This window comes from Orussus abietinus, unplaced genomic scaffold, assembly GCF_000612105.2.
Source record: "Orussus abietinus isolate OABI.00-Male unplaced genomic scaffold, Oabi_2.0 scaffold341, whole genome shotgun sequence".
NCBI classification, from domain to species: domain Eukaryota; kingdom Metazoa; phylum Arthropoda; class Insecta; order Hymenoptera; family Orussidae; genus Orussus; species Orussus abietinus.
In genome coordinates, this window is record NW_019394677.1 from 20686 (window position 1) to 42401 (window position 21716).

General features: G+C 52.1%; 1 protein-coding gene across 2 annotated transcripts; it reads left to right on the forward strand.

Annotated features, from left to right (window-relative positions):
• Window positions 1-88: 88 nt before the first annotated feature.
• On the forward strand, window positions 89-21679 carry LOC105697120. 2 transcript variants are annotated; one of them, XM_012420162.1, is made up of 10 exons: window positions 89-2280; window positions 2437-7716; window positions 7845-15196; window positions 15300-17315; window positions 18932-19138; window positions 19342-19461; window positions 19642-19899; window positions 19976-20092; window positions 20398-20469; window positions 20554-21679. In XM_012420162.1, the coding sequence occupies exons 1-10, from the start codon at window positions 927-929 to the stop codon at window positions 20635-20637; spliced, it is 16860 nt and encodes a 5619-aa protein (XP_012275585.1). In that variant the 5' UTR covers window positions 89-926; the 3' UTR covers window positions 20638-21679. The 2 variants fall into 2 exon arrangements, with proteins under 2 accessions (XP_012275585.1, XP_012275584.1); XM_012420161.1 differs by having other exon boundaries at window positions 89-7716.
• The last annotated feature ends 37 nt before the right edge of the window (window positions 21680-21716 follow it).

Genomic DNA, 21716 nt, shown 5'->3' on the forward strand with positions numbered 1-21716 from the left:
GCGGCAAATCTGTACTCGACAACACAGTTGCAGATGTCAACGAGTTAATCGCGTTCGTTTATGGGCTCTCCAAGTATGAGTACACGTGTCGCGTGTGTGGTTACATCCCCGCGATTGTAGAGCGTGGCTGAGTGCGACCGCGTGCCAGCGCAGTAGGTTAGCGCGCATTAGCACGAGCCCTTTACGTGTGGCGAGTGTCCGCGACTCGCAACTACTCGAAGTCGACCGAGGAGGTTGCTGCCCACAATAGCGGTTTTTGAATCCCCAGATCGGAAATCCTCAACGTAAGAGACACCTCGAAAGGTCGGCGCGGGCAAACGGATGGACATCACGTTGCCGAGGGCTCAATAAAGGAACAAAGTTACGGAGCAACATGGCGATCATGCCGAATCAACAGATCCGGAAGGGCAGTCCGGGGACCGTTTCGTTCTCAAATTTTGCGCTGTAATCGAGCGCTCGTCGGCTCGACGTGAGTTTGGTGAATCTCGCGATAGCCGTGACATTTGAAGACATTTCGCCGAAGAGGCGCAGTGATACCGTCTAAGAATTAAGGAACGTTGAAACTCGAATTCGCTCGTCAAGAAAGGTTAAGTGCAACCTCGTACCTTGTACGCGCGAAACGTCCCGATACGACGTAGTTTGTTTAAAGACTGTAAAGCGGCGTTAATAGACGTTACAAGGTAACGCCAAGAATCGGTTGTAAGCCTGCGGCAACGCGATGTCAATTATTTTCGGAGCGCCCGTTGTCGGCAGGGATTTTTACGTGAAGTTAACTCGTAGTTCTGTCAAATGAGCGTGGAAGTATGTAAGTTAAACGCGTACTTAGGGTCTAAGGACTCTCCTCGAGTATTTGTGAGGTTAGAGAGCAAACTCCCTGCCTGGACAAGCAAGGAACTTAAGGGAGTTGGGTGTTGTTATACCGTGTAATGAGTGGCGGTGGTTTCCGAGGGAGGGGCTTCGGACCACGGGGTGTACGTCCTAGTGGACCAGCTGGTGGGCCCCGGTTTCCAAACCCGAATTACGGGCAGCTGGGTAGAAACGACAATTGGTCCGAGCGCCCTGCTCGGCTCCCATTTCCAGCATGGCGAGGCAATGGACCTCCTCCGTTTCGGAATCAGAGACCTCCGTTTCGGTTCAATGGACCATTTCCTGTTGGCAAGAGAGGCCAAGGAATGCCGAGGGGCATGCCAGGCCGAGGACGTGGCCCAAGCATGCACCGCTTTCCAGGGCCACCAGGTGTACCAGGACTTTCCGCTCCCCCAGGTCCTCCAGGTCCTCCGGGTCCTCCCGGGAGAGGTGGCTTCAGATTCGGAGGACCACAGTGGAGGTACGACGGTCCGTTCGAACCTCAACGGACGGAACCTCAAGGCCCTCCATTGCTCGGCTCAGAAGAAGAGCGTCAGCTGAAAATCACAGAAACTGCAGACATGATTAAGCAGAAACTTTCTTCAATTACCAAAGAGGAAGTGATGGAATTGTGGGACTTAGAAGAATCGACGGACCCTTTACCTGCTTCTACCAGTGATGACACAGCGATTGCCGATAAAGGAATCCCTGAATTGCGACACGAACCTCCAGAGCTCGATTTAACGTTTAATGATCTCAAGGATATCGGTAGAGTTACTCTGGATGGAGTGGGAATGCATGGAGGGCCAATTGTAGATTCTAGCAAGAGCCGATGCGAGAATTCAGAAGAAAAAACTTGCCAGGATCAAACTGTGGAAAGTACTTGCCAGGATCAAATAAACGATATTACTTTTTATGAACAAGTGGGTGGTAGTACGTGTCAAGACCAAACAGTCGAAAGCACCTGTCAGGATCAAACAGTCGAAAGCACCTGTCAAGACCAAACAGTTGAAAGCACATGCGAGGCCCAGGTATTCGAGGAACAACAAGGCAACTCTGAATCCTCTAACGCAGTGAAAGTCAGTGCTAATTTGATAGTTTCGGAGGTTATGTCTGATAGTGATTTGGGTGAAAGTTCAGTGAAAGAGCCAGTTAACTCATCTCCGACAACGACAGTGACGGTACCTGTAAGCGAGGCTACTAGACAATCCCTGGAAGGCCCACCAGGAGTGGAAGTAGCGGTAACCAAGTTGAATAACTCTGGTACCTGCCCCGAAACTGTCGAAGCCAAGAAAAATCAAGAGAAAAGTTCCATGCAAACTCCTGTGAGTAAAGCATTACCACCGAGTTCACAGGAAGCGCCACAAGGTAACCCCATTCAGGTTGTAATCGGTGATCGAGACGGCAGATCGAGTTCAGGTAGCCAATACGAAAGTAAGCCAACAGAGTCTTTCAATAATGTGACGTTCAATACCGAACTGTCACCTCCGTTTCATAATAGACCAAACTTCCGACCTAGGAACACAGGGCCTCGGTTCGGACCCAGAGATCCGAGGCCCAGATTTACTCAGCCATTCCCTCATGATTCAGGTCCAGTCTTCAGAGGTCCACCACCGAATGCGAATCTCCGACCATTTCCTATGACTAGTCAATCTGGCACCCACGGATATCCTAACCAGAGCCAGATGTGTCCTCCGATGCCGTTCCAGCAGAACAAAATGCCCCCTGACTTCAATCCCAGGGGTCCTCCTCCGAACATGGTTTTACCTGGAAAACCCACGTCGGATGACTCTCAATCTCAATCCGACAAAACCACCTCCGAGAACTTATCGAAGGGATGTAAACCTGCGAGTAAACTGACCAGTGTCCACGGTCCACCTGCCTTCGTGCCCAGAGGACCTCCACCCATGAGCATATCGACTAACGTGCCTCCACCTGGCATGGCTCCACCTACGGCCAGTGTCCTACCACCGGGTGTTGCGGTCAGTAAGTCAAGCAAAGAGGAACTGGTCAACCTGCCAGGCTTCAATCCTCACCAACCACCACCGAAACTTCCTCCGAAGGAGGAGATTCTGCAGCCTCCACCTGCCTTCGATCCAAGACTCTCTTCGCAGGATCGCTCCAGCTTGCTGCCAGGCAATAATGTGCACTCAGCGGGTGGAGTGATGACTATGGGGATGATGGAACCTCCTCCGATGGGTGACTTCACCTTGACCTCCAGTTATCCACCCATGGCACCGCAGATCCCACCCATGGGCATGCCAGGGCCACAGTCCTTCGTTCCAACTGTACCGATGCCCTTTGCTCCAGTGATGCCTCCTGCGGCTCTGCCACACAAGTTCCCTGTACCGGATGTGACCATCAAGCCGGTAAACGTGCACCCTTTACCCCAGTCTACGGTATGTAGTCCTGCGGTGAGCCTTATACCACCTCCGCTGCCAAAGGAACCTCCTTCGGGTACAGGTCCAGGACTCGGCATGGAGGACGACCTTGAAGAGATGCAGGAAGCTATGGAGTTCGCCAAGCAGTTGATGAACATGTCGGGGAAAGAAAACACCAGCTCCGTGCAGTTCCACATGCCGACGTTTCCGAATCTCCCGCCAGTGGCCACGGTCGCCGATGGTCAGGGTAAGGTACCCAAGTTGAAGGAACACAAGTCGAAGAAGACGAAGCACGACGTGAAGTACGGACCCCAGCCCATGCCCGTGGTCACGGTCTTACCCAAGGAGGCGGTATCCAGGGCAGTGCCGGAAGAGCCCACCCACAACCCCGTCGTCGAGGAAGACGCACCTCTGGTCGAGGAGCAGTCTCGGCCTAAGGTCGTCTTCAACTTGAACTCGAAGACGAAGGTGATCGCCAAACAGGACGAGTGGCAATACCAGGTAGAAGAGGTCTCTACGAAGCTGAAGAAGCTGAAACCGCTGATCCAGTCCGGAGCCCGGACTGGCAAGGAACTCGCCTTCAACCAGCTCGAGGCAGAGGCTCCCCAGAGCACCGAGTTCAACGACAAGAAGAAGAAGAAGTCCGGGCGGGACAAGGAGAAGGAGAACGAGAGGAGCTACCGGTACCACGGCTCTGAGTCCTACGAGTCCCACGCTAAGGACAGGACCACCAGGTCATCCTCGCCCCCGAAGGCTCATACCTCCTCCAGGAGGGTCGAGACCTCTGTGTCGGAAACTTCCTGGAAGACCAGGGTCATCAACCGGTTCCTGAAGATGAGCAAAAACGACATTCGGAATATGGTTAATAATTCAAGCCTTAGGAAGTTCGACATAGCCATGAAGCACCTCGTCAAGGAGAAGAGGCCCTCGCTGTCCTGGGAGATGCGGAACTCCGAGGAAGAGAAGATCAGGCACTACGACCGGGAGGAGTTCATGTCCCAGTTGAACGCAATGCTCGACCCCAGCGCCACCGTTGATATCACGAACCTCCCCACGGAGTTCATCCACCACCTCTCCGAGGTTCTGCAGCTGGATGCGACCGACTGTGAGGACCTCGACCTGGCGAGGGCGTCGAAGCATGCCGGAGAATCCGCGACCGTGGGCATGAACCTCCTCGAGCAGGGTACCCACATCCTCCAGATGGAGAACCCGGCGACGCACTTCCCGGTGAAGGAGCGCAAACGAGAGAGGTCGCCCCCGCCTCCTCCGCCGGATTCACCGCCTCCTCTTCGGGTTCTCCAGCCCCAGCTTCACCAGGGGACTGTCCATCACCCTGAGCGAACGCAACGCCGTAGGAACCCGGAAAACCTCGGCGAGAACCCGGTCGAGGTCGTCACCAGGCCCCAGAGACGCAGGTCGAACCTGGCCGAGCATCCTGGCGACACTGTCGATGGGTACAACGTCCCTGCTCCTCAGGACGCATCCGAGAGCAAGGATGGGTTCGAGTCATGGCGGGCGACGGAGGAGATCCAAAGGCACGTCGAGATGCGAAGACTACCCGAGGTGGAGAGACTCTTGGAGATGCAGGCCAGGAACCACCCGGAACTACCGAACATCGCGGACCTGGACGACATCTTCTCCGCCGGGATCGCCAAGGCAAAGTCCGGCTCCAAGGCAGGCCAGGAACTGAGGAGAGCCGACGGGGACGAGGCGAGCCTGGAGGCTAGATTCAAGGCGCAAATCTCCAAGCCCTTGGTCCAGCCTGTGGAGAATGTCGTCGACCTGGACGACATCTTCAGCGCGGGGATAGCTAAGGCCAAGTACGGTCTAGCGAAGAACCTGGAGGACGGCCTTGAAGAAGAGAGGAGGTTCGACCTCGGATCCTCATCTCCTGGAGATATCAGGGAAGGGAGGCTGGAGAGGGAGGAGAGGTGGCGCCGCAAGGAGAGGGAGGACCTGGACATGTTCAGGAACCTGACAAAGGAGGAGTGGGAAGCCAAGCACGGTAGATCCATGGAAAGCTCCCTGGACCGAGAGCTTTGGCTTTTGCAGACCGGCCAGGGCGTCGGAGAGCCTAGGGGAACCCTCGCCAGGAAGTCTTCCATCTCGGAGTCGCCCTTGATGAGACGCAGTGCGGCCTCCCCGGTGCAGATGTCGATGGAGAACCTGGACCACGACTCGGAGAGACTCTCCGAGCGGTACAGGGAGATCGAGGAGGTAAACGCTGAGAGGTCCTTCAGCGAAACCGAGTCGAGCACGACCTCGTCCAGCGACAGCGGAAGCGAGACCGCCCACGACGTGACGAAGCTTCTCAAGGTCATCAAGGAGCGGGAGAAGATCGCCAAGAAGAGGAGCCTCAACGAGACCATCCGGGACGAGGTCACCGCGGAGATAGAGCGCAAGTGGCGGGAGAAAGAGAAGCAGAAGGAGCGGAGGGCGCGGAAGAGGGAGAGGAGGAAACGCGACAAGAAGGAGAAGCGGAAGAAGGACCGGAAGAGGAAGCGGAGGTGGGCCTCCAGGCACTCCGACGAGTCCGGGAACGACGAGCCCTTCAGGCTCCTCACGGAGGACGAGATTAAGAAGGAGGTGGAGATCAAGAAGGAACCGGAAGAGGAGAGGCAGGTGAAGATGTCGGCCGAGAGCATCGCGACCAGCAACGGAAGCGGTACCGGGTCGGGGACCAAACAACTGCCGATAAGTTCCGGAAGCAACGCGATGGGTCCTGACAAGTGGCAGAAACTCGTTGCCAAGGACGTCGGGTCGAGCTCTCTCTCCAAGATCGCCCTGACCGATCAGTGGGTCACCAGCACCCTGGCGAACCAGCCGAAGACCAAGGCGCAGCTGAAGCAGATGCCGGAGAACGCTGGAAGCGATCAGGTTGCGGCAGAGACCCCGAAGACCCAGGTCAAGCAGGTCGCCAGGGTGCCCGCGAAAGCGTCCCTTCTTCAGCAATCGGCCAGCAATGGGAGCAGCTCGATGGACAGCATCGACAGGCTGAACCCAGCACCTAGTTCCAAGGTATCCGAGGTGAGCTCCTCCAGTGTCGTCGTCACCGGGGTAACGACCTTTAAGGGTTCTCCAGCCTTTGCCGGGATTGCGGTTCCCGCTGCGAGCAAGGTTATCGACGTTAAACAACCCGTGACGAAACACCCTGATGTGGCTGCATCAACGAGGAACCTTGAAGTAGCGCCTTCACCGAGGAGCCTTGAAGTATCGTCTTCAGCGAAGACTGCCGTTCCGCCGATCAAGAACCCTGAAGCGGTCCCAACGACCAGGAGTTCAGAGGCGACCTCGAACCCCGGTAAGTCGAAGAAACTCGATATCCACACTTACAAGGCCCGGAAGATGCAGTTGCAGATAAAGGAACAGGAGAAGCTGAAGATCATCGAGGAGAACCCGAACCTGCTGACCCAGGACCTCCTGAACATCCCGATACTAACGAAGAAGCGGAACGAGGAGACGCTCGTCGAGGCTGCCCATGAAGACAAGGTCAGCGCCGTCCAGAAGGTGCAACCGGCGAAGGTGGACCTTCCTCAGGAGGCGATCGTCACCTCTGCGGGGGATAGAACCCTCGTAGAAGGTGCCGGTCTCATCAAAAAGAAGAAGAAGAAGAAGAAGAAGGTCCTCCCCAGTATGGCACCACAGACAGAAGCTGAAAAGCCACCGGTAGCTCCATTAGCGGATCCAAGGTTACGCTCAGCTGCGCCAACGTACACCGAAATTGGACAAACTCCTGCACCTGCAGTTCCTCGGGCACAAACCGTTGCCAATGCGAATGTCCAGGACCCCAGGAAACCTGGGAATCCGAACACCACTCGTGCGGTTCGTCTCCGTCGTCACAGAGTCCTTGATCCTGGACCGTCCCCCTTATCGGTCGATATTTCTGCAGCAAGATTGCTTCCTGATGGCCCGTCGAAAACTTCAACCGTTGCTGGGGCTGGTGCAGCTGCGGAGAAATCGGTTCCTGGTGGAGTGGTGAAAGCGTCCACCGTTGCAGGCGTTGGTACTGTTGCAACCAAGATTATTCCTCCTAGGGCGTTGAAGTCTTCCACCGTTGCTGCTGCTGCAACTGCAGTCAGGACGGATTCAGCTGGAGCATCGAAAACTTCAACGGTTGCTGGTGTTGCTGTTGCAACTGCAGCCGGAACGGTTCCTGGTGTAGATGCAACTGCAGCTGCACAAACTACTGCTATCCTGGCGACGGGAGCTGTAAACTTGGGTACGTCGACTTGTGATGACGGCCCAATGAAAAAGGTCCTTGAGACGAAGAAAAGTGATGATGTGGATCCTGCTTCGAGTAAGGTTGACGGTGCTCCTGGAAAAGCAGCCGGTGTACTTGGAAACACGGATTTAGTCGCGAAGGTTGTAAATGTCGCCGTTGAGAAGGCTGTTAATCCTGCCACGAAGGCTGCCATTATTGCTGCTGCGACCAGCAATCCTGTCGTGAGGTTGGATGCCATTCGAGTGAATAAAATGGTCCTTGCCGAAGGTAAGAATATTAGGCAACTCTTCGTGCTATATATTTCAGTGTTTTTATTTTTTTATTTTAATGGAACATGGCCATTTTCTTTTTATATTATATATTATAATATATGGGTGCGGTATTAATTGTTTCAGGCAATTCAGGTGGGACTGCAGTGACCTCGAAGAGTAACAGCAATCTGCAGAAACAAGACCTACCTGTACTCGCAAGCAATTGTAGTGCAATAAAAGGAGCCTCTTCAACGAGTGGCCAAACCAAGGAAGGAAACGAAGCTAAAATTCCTGTAAAAATTGCTGATGCTCTCCACAGCTCTTCAGCAACCACCAAAGACCCGAACCATCCTATCCAGGAATTTCTCACAGACCCTGCCAATAATCTGCCTCAAGAGGGGAAGCTCAAGAAGCCGAAGAAGAAGAGGTCCAAGGAGAAGGCCGAGAAGAGGAAGAGATCGAAAACTGACGATCAGGACCCGAATGAGCGGACCCTGAAGAAGATGAAGAGGATCAAATCGAAAAGCAAACCAGAAATCCTAGAATCGGACAAAGAAACTCGACCCAACGAACCTGCGAGGATTTCTAAGAGAAATGATCCTCTCTCGTTGAAACCTGAAGTGGAACCAACGGCATTAAACCCTGAAGAGGTCACTCCCGATCCACCTCGAATCAAGACTAAGGACCTCTCTTTTGGCACCGATACCACGAACAGGGATTTTTCGAGCATTATAAGTTTGAAGGGCTCCACGGAACCGGATGTTACCCTGAAGACCACTCCGGGTCCGGGAGACCTGAAGGAAAAGTTGAAGAAAGAGGACGCCATTGCTGAAACCGGTGACAAGAAGTCGGCATTATCTGGAAGGACAACGTGTAACGTGGATGAAATATTCGACGAGCTCATCAGGAACGTGGAGGGGTCTTTGGAGGGCATCAACGTCGTCCAGACGGATCTTGGAAGCGGCCTCGAAGATGTGGAGTCTTCGGTCAAACTGCAGAACATAAGGATTGAAATGGGCGCGAATCCTTCTCCAAATAGTCCTGGTACTGAGGTAACGATACCTAGCAATGGTCTGCCAGAAATTGTACCTGAAGAAAATGTCCCTGAAGAGCGACCCTCTCGGGCGGAGATTTTCCGGAGAGAGAACGAGGCCCTGGAAGCTGCGCTCACCAAGTCGCCTCTGATCGAGGAGATCTTCGACGAGCTCATCAACAAATCCAGCAAAGCTTCGATGATCCAGGATGCTGAAGAAAGCAACCTGCCTCCCACCGATGAAGATGCTACCGATAAAGAAGCTGAACGCGTGCTAGTCGGTAACGAGACCATACATTCCGGAATTGAGCTTGAAAATATCACGTCTTCAGGGTGTAGGAGCGTTGCCGAAGAGTCTGCGCATTGTTCAAGCATGGATCTCCCTGTAGACGTTCCTGGTACCGTAAACTCTGGGATTGAATTCGGAAACGTCACGTCTTCAGGGTCTGGAAGCATCGTCGAAGGCCCTACACATTCCCCAGGAACGGTTCTCCCTGAAGACGTTGCTGATATCATGAATTCCGGAAGTGAATTTGAAAATGTCACGCCTTCAGGGTGTAGGGGCGTTGTCGAAGACTCTGCGGATTGCTCGGTTCTCCCTGTAGACGATGGGGATGGCATCGAAGAAGCGAAGAACGACGCAGTTCCTGAAGTCGTTCCCGAGGAGATCCTAGAAGGCGTTGAATCGAGGAACAGGATGATCATTCCCGGGGAAACTGACCAGGGTATGGGTATCGAGCAGGGCCTGGACATTGTTCAGGACGAGGGGGTGGTGAAGAACGTGAATCTTGCTCAGGGTCTCGTCGTCGTGGACATAGAAGAGATGATGGGCGGCATCGTGGAGCCAGAGAGCAAGGACATCGTGGAGAATCTAGACCTGGCCGATACCAACTACGTCCCGGAATACCCTGAAGAGGACCTTGAACAAATGTTCAACCCTGACGGGGCGAACCCGGAGCTCGAAGCCGATGCCGAAATCGGCACACCTTACGTCGTCCCTGAGGAATTGATCGGCGACTTTTTAGGGAAGCATCCTCAGCCGGTCGTGCAACTGAAAAGGGTTCCTTCGGACCTCCTGGCCAAGGACGAGGGCGACGCCGTCGAAGACGAAGGACCAAAAATTAATGCACATATATATCCTTTAGATGGTGCACAAGAAGAAAAATCTCAAGCAGCCATCTTCGAGGAAAATGAACGATCAGAGACCGTAAACCTTGAAGAAGAGGCTGACTCTAGGCAGAACGAGAAGGTGGGGGTTCAGGACGACGTTTTAATTAGTGACGGCATGAAAAATCAGGCCGAGGTCATGGAAGGTGTGGAAAGCAATAACCTTGAAGAACCAGGTAAGAAGGAACAACGCGAGACTCCTGGGGATCTCTTTACCAGGGATTTATTTCTCGAGGGCGAAAATAAACTGGACGTTGATGTCGAGAACGACGAGTTGGGCGTCGAAGATGAAGATACCCTGAAGGTGCCAGGATGTGAAGTGCTGGAGGAAGATCCTGTCGCCTTGGAGGATCAGGTATTTGGTATAGAAGAAGGTGGAGCTCAATCGAACGTGATCGTCGATGGTCTAGTTGCCGAAGAGATTCACCTAGACTTGCAGAGGGAATTGGAGGTGGGTCTTCAAGGCTTAGTGGAAGAGGTCTACGTGGAGCCGCTCAAGGACGAGGACATCCAGAACTCCGATCCCAGTCACTCGCACCAGGTCGTTGAAATCCAGTCCCCGCGGAAAGAGACGGAGAACGTCGACAAAGAAGGTACCAAAGAAGAGAGAGAAGGTGAAGAAAATACAGACAATGCCGCGGAAGGTCGAGACAGTAAGGAGAGAGAAGAAGTTCCGGAAGACGGGGAAAGAAACAATGGCAGGGACCAAGGGGAGGAGAAGAGAGATGCCGAAGAACGAGATGAAGATGCCGAAGGACGGCGGCAAGGTAACGGCAACAAGGACGACTCCGACGAGAAGGGACACCCGGAGGAGAACGAGGAGAACGACGAGACTGCGAAAGAGAACGTCGAAGAAATGGACGAGGAGGAAGAGGAGGTCGAGGAAGTCGCGAATGGCGGAGAGAACTTTAAGGAGAACCTGAAGGAGTTGAGAGAAAACCGAGCGGTGGAAGTTCTCGAGGAAGAAAGAGACCTTGGGGCGAAAGAGGGTGAAAATAAGGACGAGGCTGCCCCTCTCGATGACGACGCCCAGGACGAGCAGGACGTTCTTCGAGTAGACCTTGAAGACTCGGCGGAAATGGAGGAGATGTTTCAGATGGACTCTCCGCGGAAGTCCGAAAAGGTCAGCGATGAGAAGGACAAACTGAATTGGAACTCGAGGGTAGAATCTCCCCTGGATAGAGGAACGAGTTCGGTAGACTCGCCGATGGTGGACTTTGAAAACGGGGACTTCATCGTCCTCTCCGAGGTGTCCTGCGACGAGGACTCCGATGCCGAAGCGGAAATAGGATGCGAGGGAACCGTAATAAATTCCGATGCTCGGTACCAGGTGAAACCAGAAGAAGAAATCCCAGGCGATCTATCGGATCAACTTAATTCTGCACATGGTCCACCTTCCATGGCAGATGCACCTGCAAATGTTATCGTCCACCCTGCAGGACCTGGAGGTATGACCGAAGCGATACCGATGGGTCCTGACGAGGACGTGGAAGAAATTATATATAGCGAGGAAGGTCAAGGGAAACTTGCGACAGACGTGGTTGGTGTATCGGAATCTTCTGGGATGCTGATAGAAATGTCCTCTGATGAAATTCTTTCAGATGCACCTGCAGGAAGGGTTTCGATTTCCCTCAACTCGGATCTGGGGAGAGACGAGGCCGATATTTTGCAGGAATCTGATGCAGCTGCAGAGAAAATTGCTGGTGGAGCTGCGGAGAAATTTGCTGGTGAAGCTGCAGAGAAGATTGCTGGTGAAGCTGCAGAGAAAATTGCTGGTGAAGCTGCAGAGAAAATCCCAGATGCAGGTGTAGAAAAAATCGCTGATGCACCGTCTGTCCATCTGCCAGAGGCTGTGAAAGGTATTCCTTCAGGAACATATGTGATATTAGAGCGTAAGAAAGGAACTCCAGAAAGGACGCGTCGACCTTCCGGAACAGAAGCTGAAGAGACGTCTGAAGCCGAAGAGAAGGTCGTCCCACCGATTGAAAGTTTGGCCGAAGCCGTATCAGCTACTCAGGTGGGTCTAGAAAGGACGAAATCACAGAAGTCCTTGGGAGATCAATCGGAGCCTGAAGACATCGAAAAATGTCAGTCTTCTAGTCAAGATCTCTCAACATCGCTAGCGGAAGAACCTGAAGAACTGAAGGACCATCCTCAAATAATTCCTGAGGTCATAGAAGTGACGCCAGATACGCTTGACCCTGAAAAGGAGGAAAGTAACGATATCGTACCGATTAAGACCGCGGCAGACTCTTCAGCATCAGTTGAGAGTAAAACAAGGTCTCCAAGGTTGGAAAATATTCAGTTGGAAATTAATCGAGACTCTTTGCTGCAGACTTCTGCCCTGAGGAGTGACTCCGATGAAAAGGAGAGCAGAAGTAACAAGACAATGCCCTCGATAATCAGCATCATCACGCCAACGAAGATGATGACCTCGGCATTGATCTCGGAAGTGACAAAAGAGAGGAAGAAAAATCAGGATAAAATGATGGAGCTCAATTCCAAGGAGGGCGAGAAACAAGAGGAGAGTCAAGAAGGACTGCAAATCCCGGATAAGGTCTCGAGTCCCAAGGGATTTGCTGAGGAAACAAATAGCCACACAATAGGCTCTTCAAGTTCCAGTGATAACCCGATGATAGACCATCAGAAACATTCTTCAGAGGTCTCCAAAGGGACCCTGCAGGTTCCCACGAAGGCTGCCCTGAAGGAATCGCCGCCACCCTTTTCACGGATTTCCTCGGGAACCCTAAACTGCTATTCCCACCCTGAAGAGGAACAAAATTCCCCAAAACGAGCGCCGAAGGGAACCATCGCGGAATCCAATTCCCAGGGAGTCTTGAGAGACTCCAAATCTGTTTCGGAAGGTCCCTTAAATTTGGATGCAAACCCTGAAGAGGTGGCGGGAGACGTCAACGTCCCTTCAAAGGTACCCGAAGACGACCTCGCAGAGCCGATTACCCCGGAGAAGGGAAATTCCGCCATTCGCGACATCGTTGAAGATGTTAAAGATGTTAGCGGTAAAGTCGATTCCAAAGGTCTTCAGAAATCATCAGAAGACCCTGCAAGAACAACCGACCCTGGGACGAAGAAGCCGAAGAGTCGACCTGGTGTTCGCCAGTATCCCATCGTGGAGCTGGAGAAGATTCGAGAATTGGACACCCTGGCGAAGACGATGGAAGAGAGAGGCTCCTACACCGTCTCAAGAAACATCATGCCCTGTATAAAGACGTCTTCAGGGTCGGTCGAGGGACCCACGGACCCCCAGGAGAAGAAAAGCAGCTTGCACAGGGTAAGACACAAGCACAAGATGAAGCATAAGGACAGCAAGAGGCACCACGTGCACGAAAAGCTGGTCAAGGAGGCCCTGAAGGAGCAAGAGGTCGTGACGGTGGTCAGCAAACCGACCACGAAGAAGGCCGTCATGGAAAGGATGATGGAGATCGACGTGGAGATCCACAAGCTGATGTCCGAGAAGATAGAGCTATACCAGATGCTGGAAACTGGGGCCCTGACCGACGACCTGGAAGAGGAGGACCCTGCCCCCGTGGTCCACGAGAAGGTCCCCGAAGAGAGCGTTCCCCTCTTCAGGTCTAAAACGCCGATGCCCTTCAGGCCGAAAACGACGGTTCCTTTGAGGTCTAAAACTCCTACACCTTTCAGGTCCAAGACGCCCACCTCGAACAGGTCAAAGACCCCCTCGATGCTGATGAAGTTCATGCCGAACCTGGAGAACGAGATCCAGAGTTCCAAGGAGGGTGCGGAAGCCTCGAAGCCGATCGAGAGGGAGAAGGTCGGGTCGTCTCTGAAGAGCTTGCCCTCGAGGCCTAGCGAGGAGTCTCTTTCCTTGAGCTCGGGGGATGAAGAGATATCCAGGATCTCGAAGAACCGGAGACCACCCTCGCCGAGGAAGAAGAAGAGGGACCGACACGAGAAGGCGAGTAAAAAGGAGAGGGAGAAAGAGGCCAAGGCGGAGACTATTCAAAAGACCCTGCTTGCCGACTGGCAGACGGATACCGATGAAGGTCACGTGCCGTTGCTGAAGAGCCTCAACGAGGGGGCACCCTGGAAGGAGAAGGTGGTCCAGTTCGAGGTCGGGCATAGAGATAAGGTTCTGGTCGATGGGGGTCATAAGGAGAAGGAAAAGGACGTCGGTCACAAGGAGAAGGTCCAACTCGATGTTGGTCACAAGGAAAAGGTTCCTTTTGACGTTGACCACAAGGAGAAGGTCCACGCCGACGTTGGTCACAAGGAAAAGGTACAGTTCGACTTCCCGAAGAAGGAGAAGCACGTGCACGTAGAGGAGGAGCATAGATCCAGCGGTCACACCCTGAAGAGGGATGGTTCCGAAGGTAAGACGCATACTCCCAGGCATAAACCTCGCAAGGAACGAGAGGAGAAGGACCAGGTTGGGGATGGTACCCCGAGTCGAGAAGACGCGACCAAGCCTCGAGATAAGACCCCGAAGAGGACCAACGTGCCCAGCGAAGGTAAGCCCCCTAGGCCACCAAGTCGGGACGAGAAGAACGTCTCGGATTCTACAGAGACCAGCAGTCTTTCGGAGATGTCAAGAGATGGGTCAAAGTCAAGGGATAAGGTCAGTCCTGGGGAAGAGCCGAAGAAGGCCAAGGACAAGTCCGTGGAATTGGAGAAGAAGGTCCTTCCCTTGAATCGTAGCCTACAAACGGAGGTAGAGAAAGGGAAGGGTCAGGCATTGAAGTCCTTTAAGGTACCCGAAGACGAGTCCACGATCCTGGTCCCGGAAAGTCCCGTAAAGAACCTGAGGCTCGAGTCCAGGACGACTTATCACAGTCCTATCTACTCGGACGATAGTACCTTGGAGTCCTTCGACGGCCTTGGAGTCGAGAAGAGGCCTACCACCGGTCTCGCTCTTCTCGAGGAGTCCTACAACCGCGAGATGGCCGAATTTAGGAAGCAAAAAGCCGAAGCCAAGAGGAAGAGGAGGATGGAGCTGAAGGACATCGTCGGCCACGTGTACGCGCTTTCGCCCGAAGAGGAGGAGATGCCCTTGAAGACGCTTTACTTGAAGAAGCTCCAGCAGAAGAAAAACCTCCTCAAGAAGAAACCGTGGACGCTGCCTCTGCTCGACCCGGTAGTCGAGAAACACATTGACGAGGTCATCGACGCCGTTGCCAAGGATAGGGTTGCGGACCTGTACAACGATGAACCAGGTGGCCCTCTTCAGGAAAAAGATGCCTTACCTAAGAGTACGGGACTCCCGGATGTCTCCTCAATTTCCCCAGATTCTTCGCTGAAGCCTGAAGAGTCTGTACCCGAGGTGAGCTACTCTTTTCCTTAATTTTTATTATTATCTAAAATTAACCCTTATAGTGCCTTTCATTTTATCGTTTTAATTTTTCCATAACGATTATCTGTTACAGGATGACGAGAAGCCGCCACCTGCCAAGGACTTCGTGGAGACCTGCGAAGGGAAACCCCCTGATAACCTTGCTGAAGAACAATCAGAAGATCCAGTAATTAATGTCGAACCAGTCCACCAGGAAGGCCTACTCAACAAGCCCGACCTAGACAACATCGACAGAGTAGCTGATAAGAAATCAACGGAATTCTCAATTGCTGATAGGGAACCAACGGGATCCCCAGTTGCTGATAAACCTGCATTATCGCAGAAAAACACTCCCGAAGACATTCCTCCCGACCAGGTCTTAGAACCGACTCCAAGGTTAACCGAAGAACACGAAGAAGATGCCGAAGAGGTGGATGAAACTGACACCCCGGTCGAAAACGAGATGCCCAAGGTTGGCCAAGCCAAGGACATTGAAAGAGAGCAAACCAGAGTGTGTCGAATACCCGAAGACGAGGACGAAGAGGTCGACGTCGAGGGTATCGACGACGACGATGTGCCCATCCTCGCTCTGAGGTCCTCGTTGCCGATTGGCTCGAACCTAGTCGAAGAGAAGTTATCTCTCGTGGAGAATGGCGATAAGGAGCCGGAAGTTCCCGAGGAAGGCGAGGAAGCTTGCGGCTCCGAGGACAGGAAGATCGACGAAGAGGATGAGAAAGCTCTCCTGGAGAGCCTCCTCGAGGCATACGGCGAAAGACCGGAGGATTTCGAGACGCAATCCGAAGCGACCGACGACTCCTCGAAGCCGGTCGACAACGAGGGAGGTCAGGAACCTGAAGAGAACGTGACCCGGGAGGCGCCTGTGGAGAGAATCGTTCCTCGGGATGAAAAACCAGCCTCGGGCGATTTAAGTCCTAAAAATTCAACACATAACGATTTAAATGTTGAAATTTCGGCAAAGGGGGATTTAAATGTCGAGAATTCGGCAAGGGACGATTTACGGGGTAAAAATTCCCACCTTGGGGACGATTTACCTGGAGATAATTCCCAGGTCGAGGGCGAGGACGACGTAACGGAGGAAGCATCCTCGGGAGAGCCGTTACAGGAGGAGAAGGCTGCACATCTTGAAGAGTCCACCAGTCTAGTCGTCAAAGATGGGGTAGGAGATCCAGTCAAGAGGACGGTTCCCGAGGAAAGGGTCCGCAAGGAGTCGGAGAAGGCCAACTCCTCTAGAGACGAGGCGGACCTTGAAGAGAGTCGCCTCTCCTCCGAAGAGGAGGTCCTCGGAAGTAGACCCAGGAAAAGGGGCAGGAAGCCGAACCGGGTCGCCTCCGACAGAAGGTCCTCCAGGACATCCGAGGAATCTAAACGCACCAGGAGTAGCGAGACCTCTCGTGAGAAGAGCAGGACTCGGTTTTCCGGGTTGCTGGACAGTCCCACACCCGGAGGGGAGACCGACAGCTCGGTAGGGTCCAGCTCCAAGCGCAGGTGCACCAGGAGACGGTCGAACGTCCTGGAGGACAGGAAAAAAGAGGAGGCTCCTATCGGCAACGAGCCGCGAGACAGGAGACGAGGCAGGAAGAGGAAGAGCCACACCCTGGAGGAGATGAAGACCTGCAAGGTGCGACTCGTCGACAGTAAATACACGTATTTGAGGTCGGACGTGCACCCCAGCGTCTTGCGACGACTGGGCATCTCCAGGATCAACCTGTGCGCCCTTGAGGCTGGATCGTTCCCGAGGAGCGTGGCATCCACCGTCTTCCCGAAGACCACCGTCGCGACGAGTACGGGGTCGACGGTCTTTGGGAACGCCGAAGGACCCGATGTCCTGGTTTCCAAGCTCGCGGGGACTCCGGGTCCTCGAGAACCGACCGGTGCCCGGGTTCCCACCTTGGCGACCTCGAAGAGCCCTCTCGTCCCCGTCGTCAAGGCCGAACTTCTTGGCCACCTTAGCTCGGGTGGACTTTCTTACTCCGAGCGCCCTGAACGCAGGGAAGCCTCCCGCGACGAGGCCAGCCCTGTTAACCTCGACCTGGAGGAACCGTCCAGGATGCGCTACACCGTGCACAAGGGCCCGATTTTGGACATCAAGGTAAAGTCCCCAGGCGAGGTCATTACCAGGCTTCCAAGGCGCTTCACTCGGTCTAACCTTAAGACACGCACACGAAATTCCCGATAACGCCGCGACGTTGACGGTAATCCGGAACTCCTCGGGATGTACCGTCCTGGGATCTTTGATTATGTTTTCTACTTGGCAGTTAGTTAAGGTTGCATTGCCTTTTTTTTTTTTTTTTTGAGGTTTCGGTCGATGACTTCGTAGGTTAGATCGATCTGTTCGGTACCCACGTGGTCGCGTTGACGTTTAGTACCCACGTGGTCGCGTTGACGTTTGGTACCCACGTGGTCGAATTTTACGTTTAATACTAACGTAATCCCATTAACGTTTAATGCCCACGCGATCTCTCGCAAAATTTCTACGTCGGTATAAACTTTTTGCGTCCATCCTCTCAGAGCTTTCAAAATACTACGACTCATTCCACCTTAAAAAGTTAAGCGTAACCATTAACTGCGAAGGTAGAGACTGAGAATGAAATTCATAAAATTCCTCGCGGTAATTCGAATCGCTGCGTACCATCCAAATCTTCCGAAATGAAGGAACAGGGCATGAGCTAGAAAAACGAATTTTAGCAAATTCACAGTTCAACCTCCCAAGATCGCCATTCAACCGGTCAGATTTATCCTTTTTATTCGATTCCGAGTGAAATAATTATCCTTTAAATTGACAAAATATTACCCTGATTCAATGAAACGTTCCTCTCTTTTGTGGCCCGAGATTTCAATATCGACCTATAATTTTACCAGGGCTTTAATCATCGCTGCCATTTTAATTCCTCGTCTCCTCTCCCTTAAGGCACGCGAATTTATATATATATACATATATATACACATATGTATATATACATATATACATATATATACATATATACATATATATACATATATACATATATATACATATATACATACGTATATATACATATATACACAATGTGTATATATATATATATACATACATACATATATGTATAACCGTACAGATTGATACATTTTATTTTACGTTTTGTTTTATCTGTGTCCTCACTTTCCGGGACCTCTTACCCAGGGCTTGTCTAAAGTGTGTAAAGGGAAGTGACGCACGGTGTTCAAAAAATAAAGTCGAAGAGTTTTCCAGTTGTCAGAGGTTGTTCGTCATTGCCTTTCCTCTCACCTGATCCGCGGTTTTTCGCGCCCTCGAGAGCAAGGGGACGCTAAAGTGGCGTCGAAGAGGTCTAGTTTAAAAGAAAACTTTTCCGATCTAGGCGTAACGAGATCGGTACAAACTTTACAACGCGAAAGCGGAGACTCTAAGGAAAGTGCCGACACCCGTGAAATTTCAATTTTTATCAACATCCCTAAAGAAATTTTCTAATTTTTAAATTCCACCGAGGGGTCAGGATCTTCCTCGTAGCCTCTATATCCCCGTAGTTAAGTTTGAAGCGACTTGGTATATCCTGTTCGCATAAGAGTTTCATAAATGAAACCTCTTCGACGCCTTGACGTCCAGGTGTCCTGTTATCACTCCCACGTGCGCGACGACGCGCCATTTTATCGGGTTATCACCCGGGTCGGCTAGTTTTGTTAACACTCGTTAAAAGATCTGATTTCTAGGTGTTTGACGACTCCTTTCTGGCTGCCAGCGAGGACGGCACGATATATCGGTACAGCCAGACCTCTAATGGGATACTGAACGTGTACAGAGGCCACAAGTCGGCGGTGACGTGTCTCCACGTCCTGAAGACCTCCTCTAATAGTCTTCCCAAGGACAGGATGTACTCGGGATCCCTGGACGGAACCCTGCGATGCTACGACATCACGGTGAGCATGATTTAATAATCAGGACTCAGGGTGGTTCTTAATTAAATTATTTGATTAAAAACCACTGGCAGATAATCGCGTATCCGCAAGTACGATGGCGGACATGAATGCCTCCCCTGGAGATACGGCATCGCCTGTGCAGGCCGGGAGGGCATTGATGTCTCCCGGTGTACCTTTGTCTTCATCTGAATTGTCCTTTTTAGACCGGATTCGAGGCGCAAGAGCCGACCGACCTGGGGAGCCCGATCCAGTGCATGGACTACTCGTGGGAGATCATCTTCATAGGCACGAAGTCCGGCCACGTATCTCGCTTCCACGTGGAGGTATATATACACGCCATTCCCCGCATTATTCTGCCCTTTACTATCAGGGAAATTGTAATGATCTAATTGCTCCTTAGAATGATCGATTAGTAATTTCCTTATCCTTGCATTGTTAGTCTGACCCCCCGTTAAGAGATATCCGGGATTTCTAATCCGACCTGATTTATTCCCCTTTCACAGTCTGGCACGCTCAAGGGGGATAAGATCAAGTTCTCCGAGAGGTCCGTCCTGGCCTTGAGGGCGACCTCGGAGGGTCCCAGAAGGGTGCTCATCGTCGCCTCTAGGAACCAGGCCATCACGATAAGGGACGCACAAAATGGCTTGTTCCTAAGAACCATTTGTGGGGAAAGGAGCCACACGGTGTACAGTTTGCTGAGGGATCACAGCTTGGTGTACTGCGGGACCAGCAGCACGTCGATTCCCGTGTTCGACTTCACCGTAAGTAGGAATATTCCGGACTTACCGAAGTCCTTAGCCGACATACTTTTATTCCACGGCCCTTTATCTCTCCCAGACTGGCGATCAAATAATGCAATACAACGCCGGCGTGGGCATCGTCTGCATGAGGCTCTACAAGAAGCTCCTCTTCGCCGGATGCTACGACGGCAACATCTACGTGTTCAACACGAAGGTAATAACTGTTATTAATTAAGAACTGTAATTTCGGAAGGCGTCCCCTTCCGGGGATTTTTTCAGCCTTCTCGAACCCGATACTCTAAACTTTCTCATTAGCCCTGCCGTGTACTCTCCATTGGAGTGAAATGATCTTCGAATTCGTTGAAAAAGAAAAGGGGAAAAAAAAGAGAGAGAGAAAGAATATAATTTTCCTCCCTCGACGGTTAATAATGTCGGTGTGCTGCGAGTTGGGTACACCGGGGGAGCCCGTGTAAACAATCAATCTCATAGTTTAATCTAATTCTATCATTTATATTCAAGGAGAGAAGACTAGCCTGCAGCATACCCGGCCCGGGCAACATGCTACTGAGCATGGAAGTCATCGGAACAAAGGTTTGGCCTCCCTTAGAATGCTCTTTTCAATTGTTTGAGAAATGGCTTTCAATCTATCCAGCCTCTAATTATCGCTTTTTTCAGATCATCGCAGGAAGCAAGGACCGCCGACTTCACTCGTGGACGATGCCCGATCAAATCCGATTGCTCTTGGGCGACACGACGTAACGGAGACGCGATGTCAATGCGAATCGCGAGCTAATCATGCGCGAGAAGTCAGTCCATGATAAACGGCAGGCTCTCGGTAATGGGCGAATAAGGGAAAATGTCGAGCCCTTGCATTCGCGAAATCATTAATAAGAGGGCTCGTGAAAAACTCGCGACATACACCCTGCGTACCATTGAGAAATCCAAGATTCACGTCCCCAACAAAATCCCGTTCGGGACGGACGCGTTCAAGGCTCTTGTAAGACCAGGTCGGCCATCTTGGATTGTGGCGTCCCAGCGTAGAAACTCGGGGAAAAAAATCCCAAACCGATATTCCGGGGACCTAGTGAAGCCTGGTTTACGTTCCCGGGCCCAATCGCTTGTCTATCCCCCCATCCTGATTTTCACGGGGCCGTTAATACCTTTCCTAATTCATATTCTAGTTTAATTCAATCCAACGCGGCTGCGTCTCTTAAGCCCGTGCGCGGTGCGCAAATATCGGTACCCTAGCTTAATTTTCAAGCAGCTTCTAATTAATTAGGCGGAACGGTTTGACGGCGGCGTTTAATTTAGCCGTTATCCGAGTCTGCTAAGAGTTACGAAAACGTGGGCCAAATCAATTCCCAAGCGAAGCTCGCGCGAGCAGATTTTTTTTTTTAATGACGCGCGTGCGTCGTTTCGTAGATCTGTAGATAAGTTCGAAGTTGATAACTAGGGTTAAGAAGAGAGTTAACGTTAAGTTGAGGGAAGGACAAACGCTGGCCTTGATACGAACGATTGATTTACGAGGTGGGAACCATACCGGGAGCGTAAACCAGGATTTAAGGAATTTAATGGGATTCGGCGCCGACGCCAAAATTCAAAATGGCCGACCTGGCTCCGTTGAGGCCTTAAACGACGAATTGACGCTGTACAGAACCCCCCGGACTAGGCAAAAGTGACTATGTAATATAGAGTACAAATATATGGATGTGCACATACCTAAGCCCGATATGTGCGTAGCGATCGCGTTTGGATATGACGATAGTATTAACGGGACAATTACATCTTCTTCTTACTCGTACGCTCTCGAGTTGTTTGTATTGTGGCGCCCCCCCTCC

What these genes read in the sequence shown, in the direction of transcription:
- LOC105697120 (XM_012420161.1), top strand. Translation starts at nt 927, where the DNA reads ATGAGTGGCGGTGGTTTCCGAGGGAGGGGCTTCGGACCACGGGGTGTA. An exon ending in CTGAAGAGTCTGTACCCGAG is followed by an intron (nt 15,197 to 15,299) that starts GTGAGCTACTCT and finishes TATCTGTTACAG; the next exon opens with GATGACGAGAAGCCGCCACC. An exon ending in TCTACGTGTTCAACACGAAG is followed by an intron (nt 20,093 to 20,397) that starts GTAATAACTGTT and finishes TTTATATTCAAG; the next exon opens with GAGAGAAGACTAGCCTGCAG.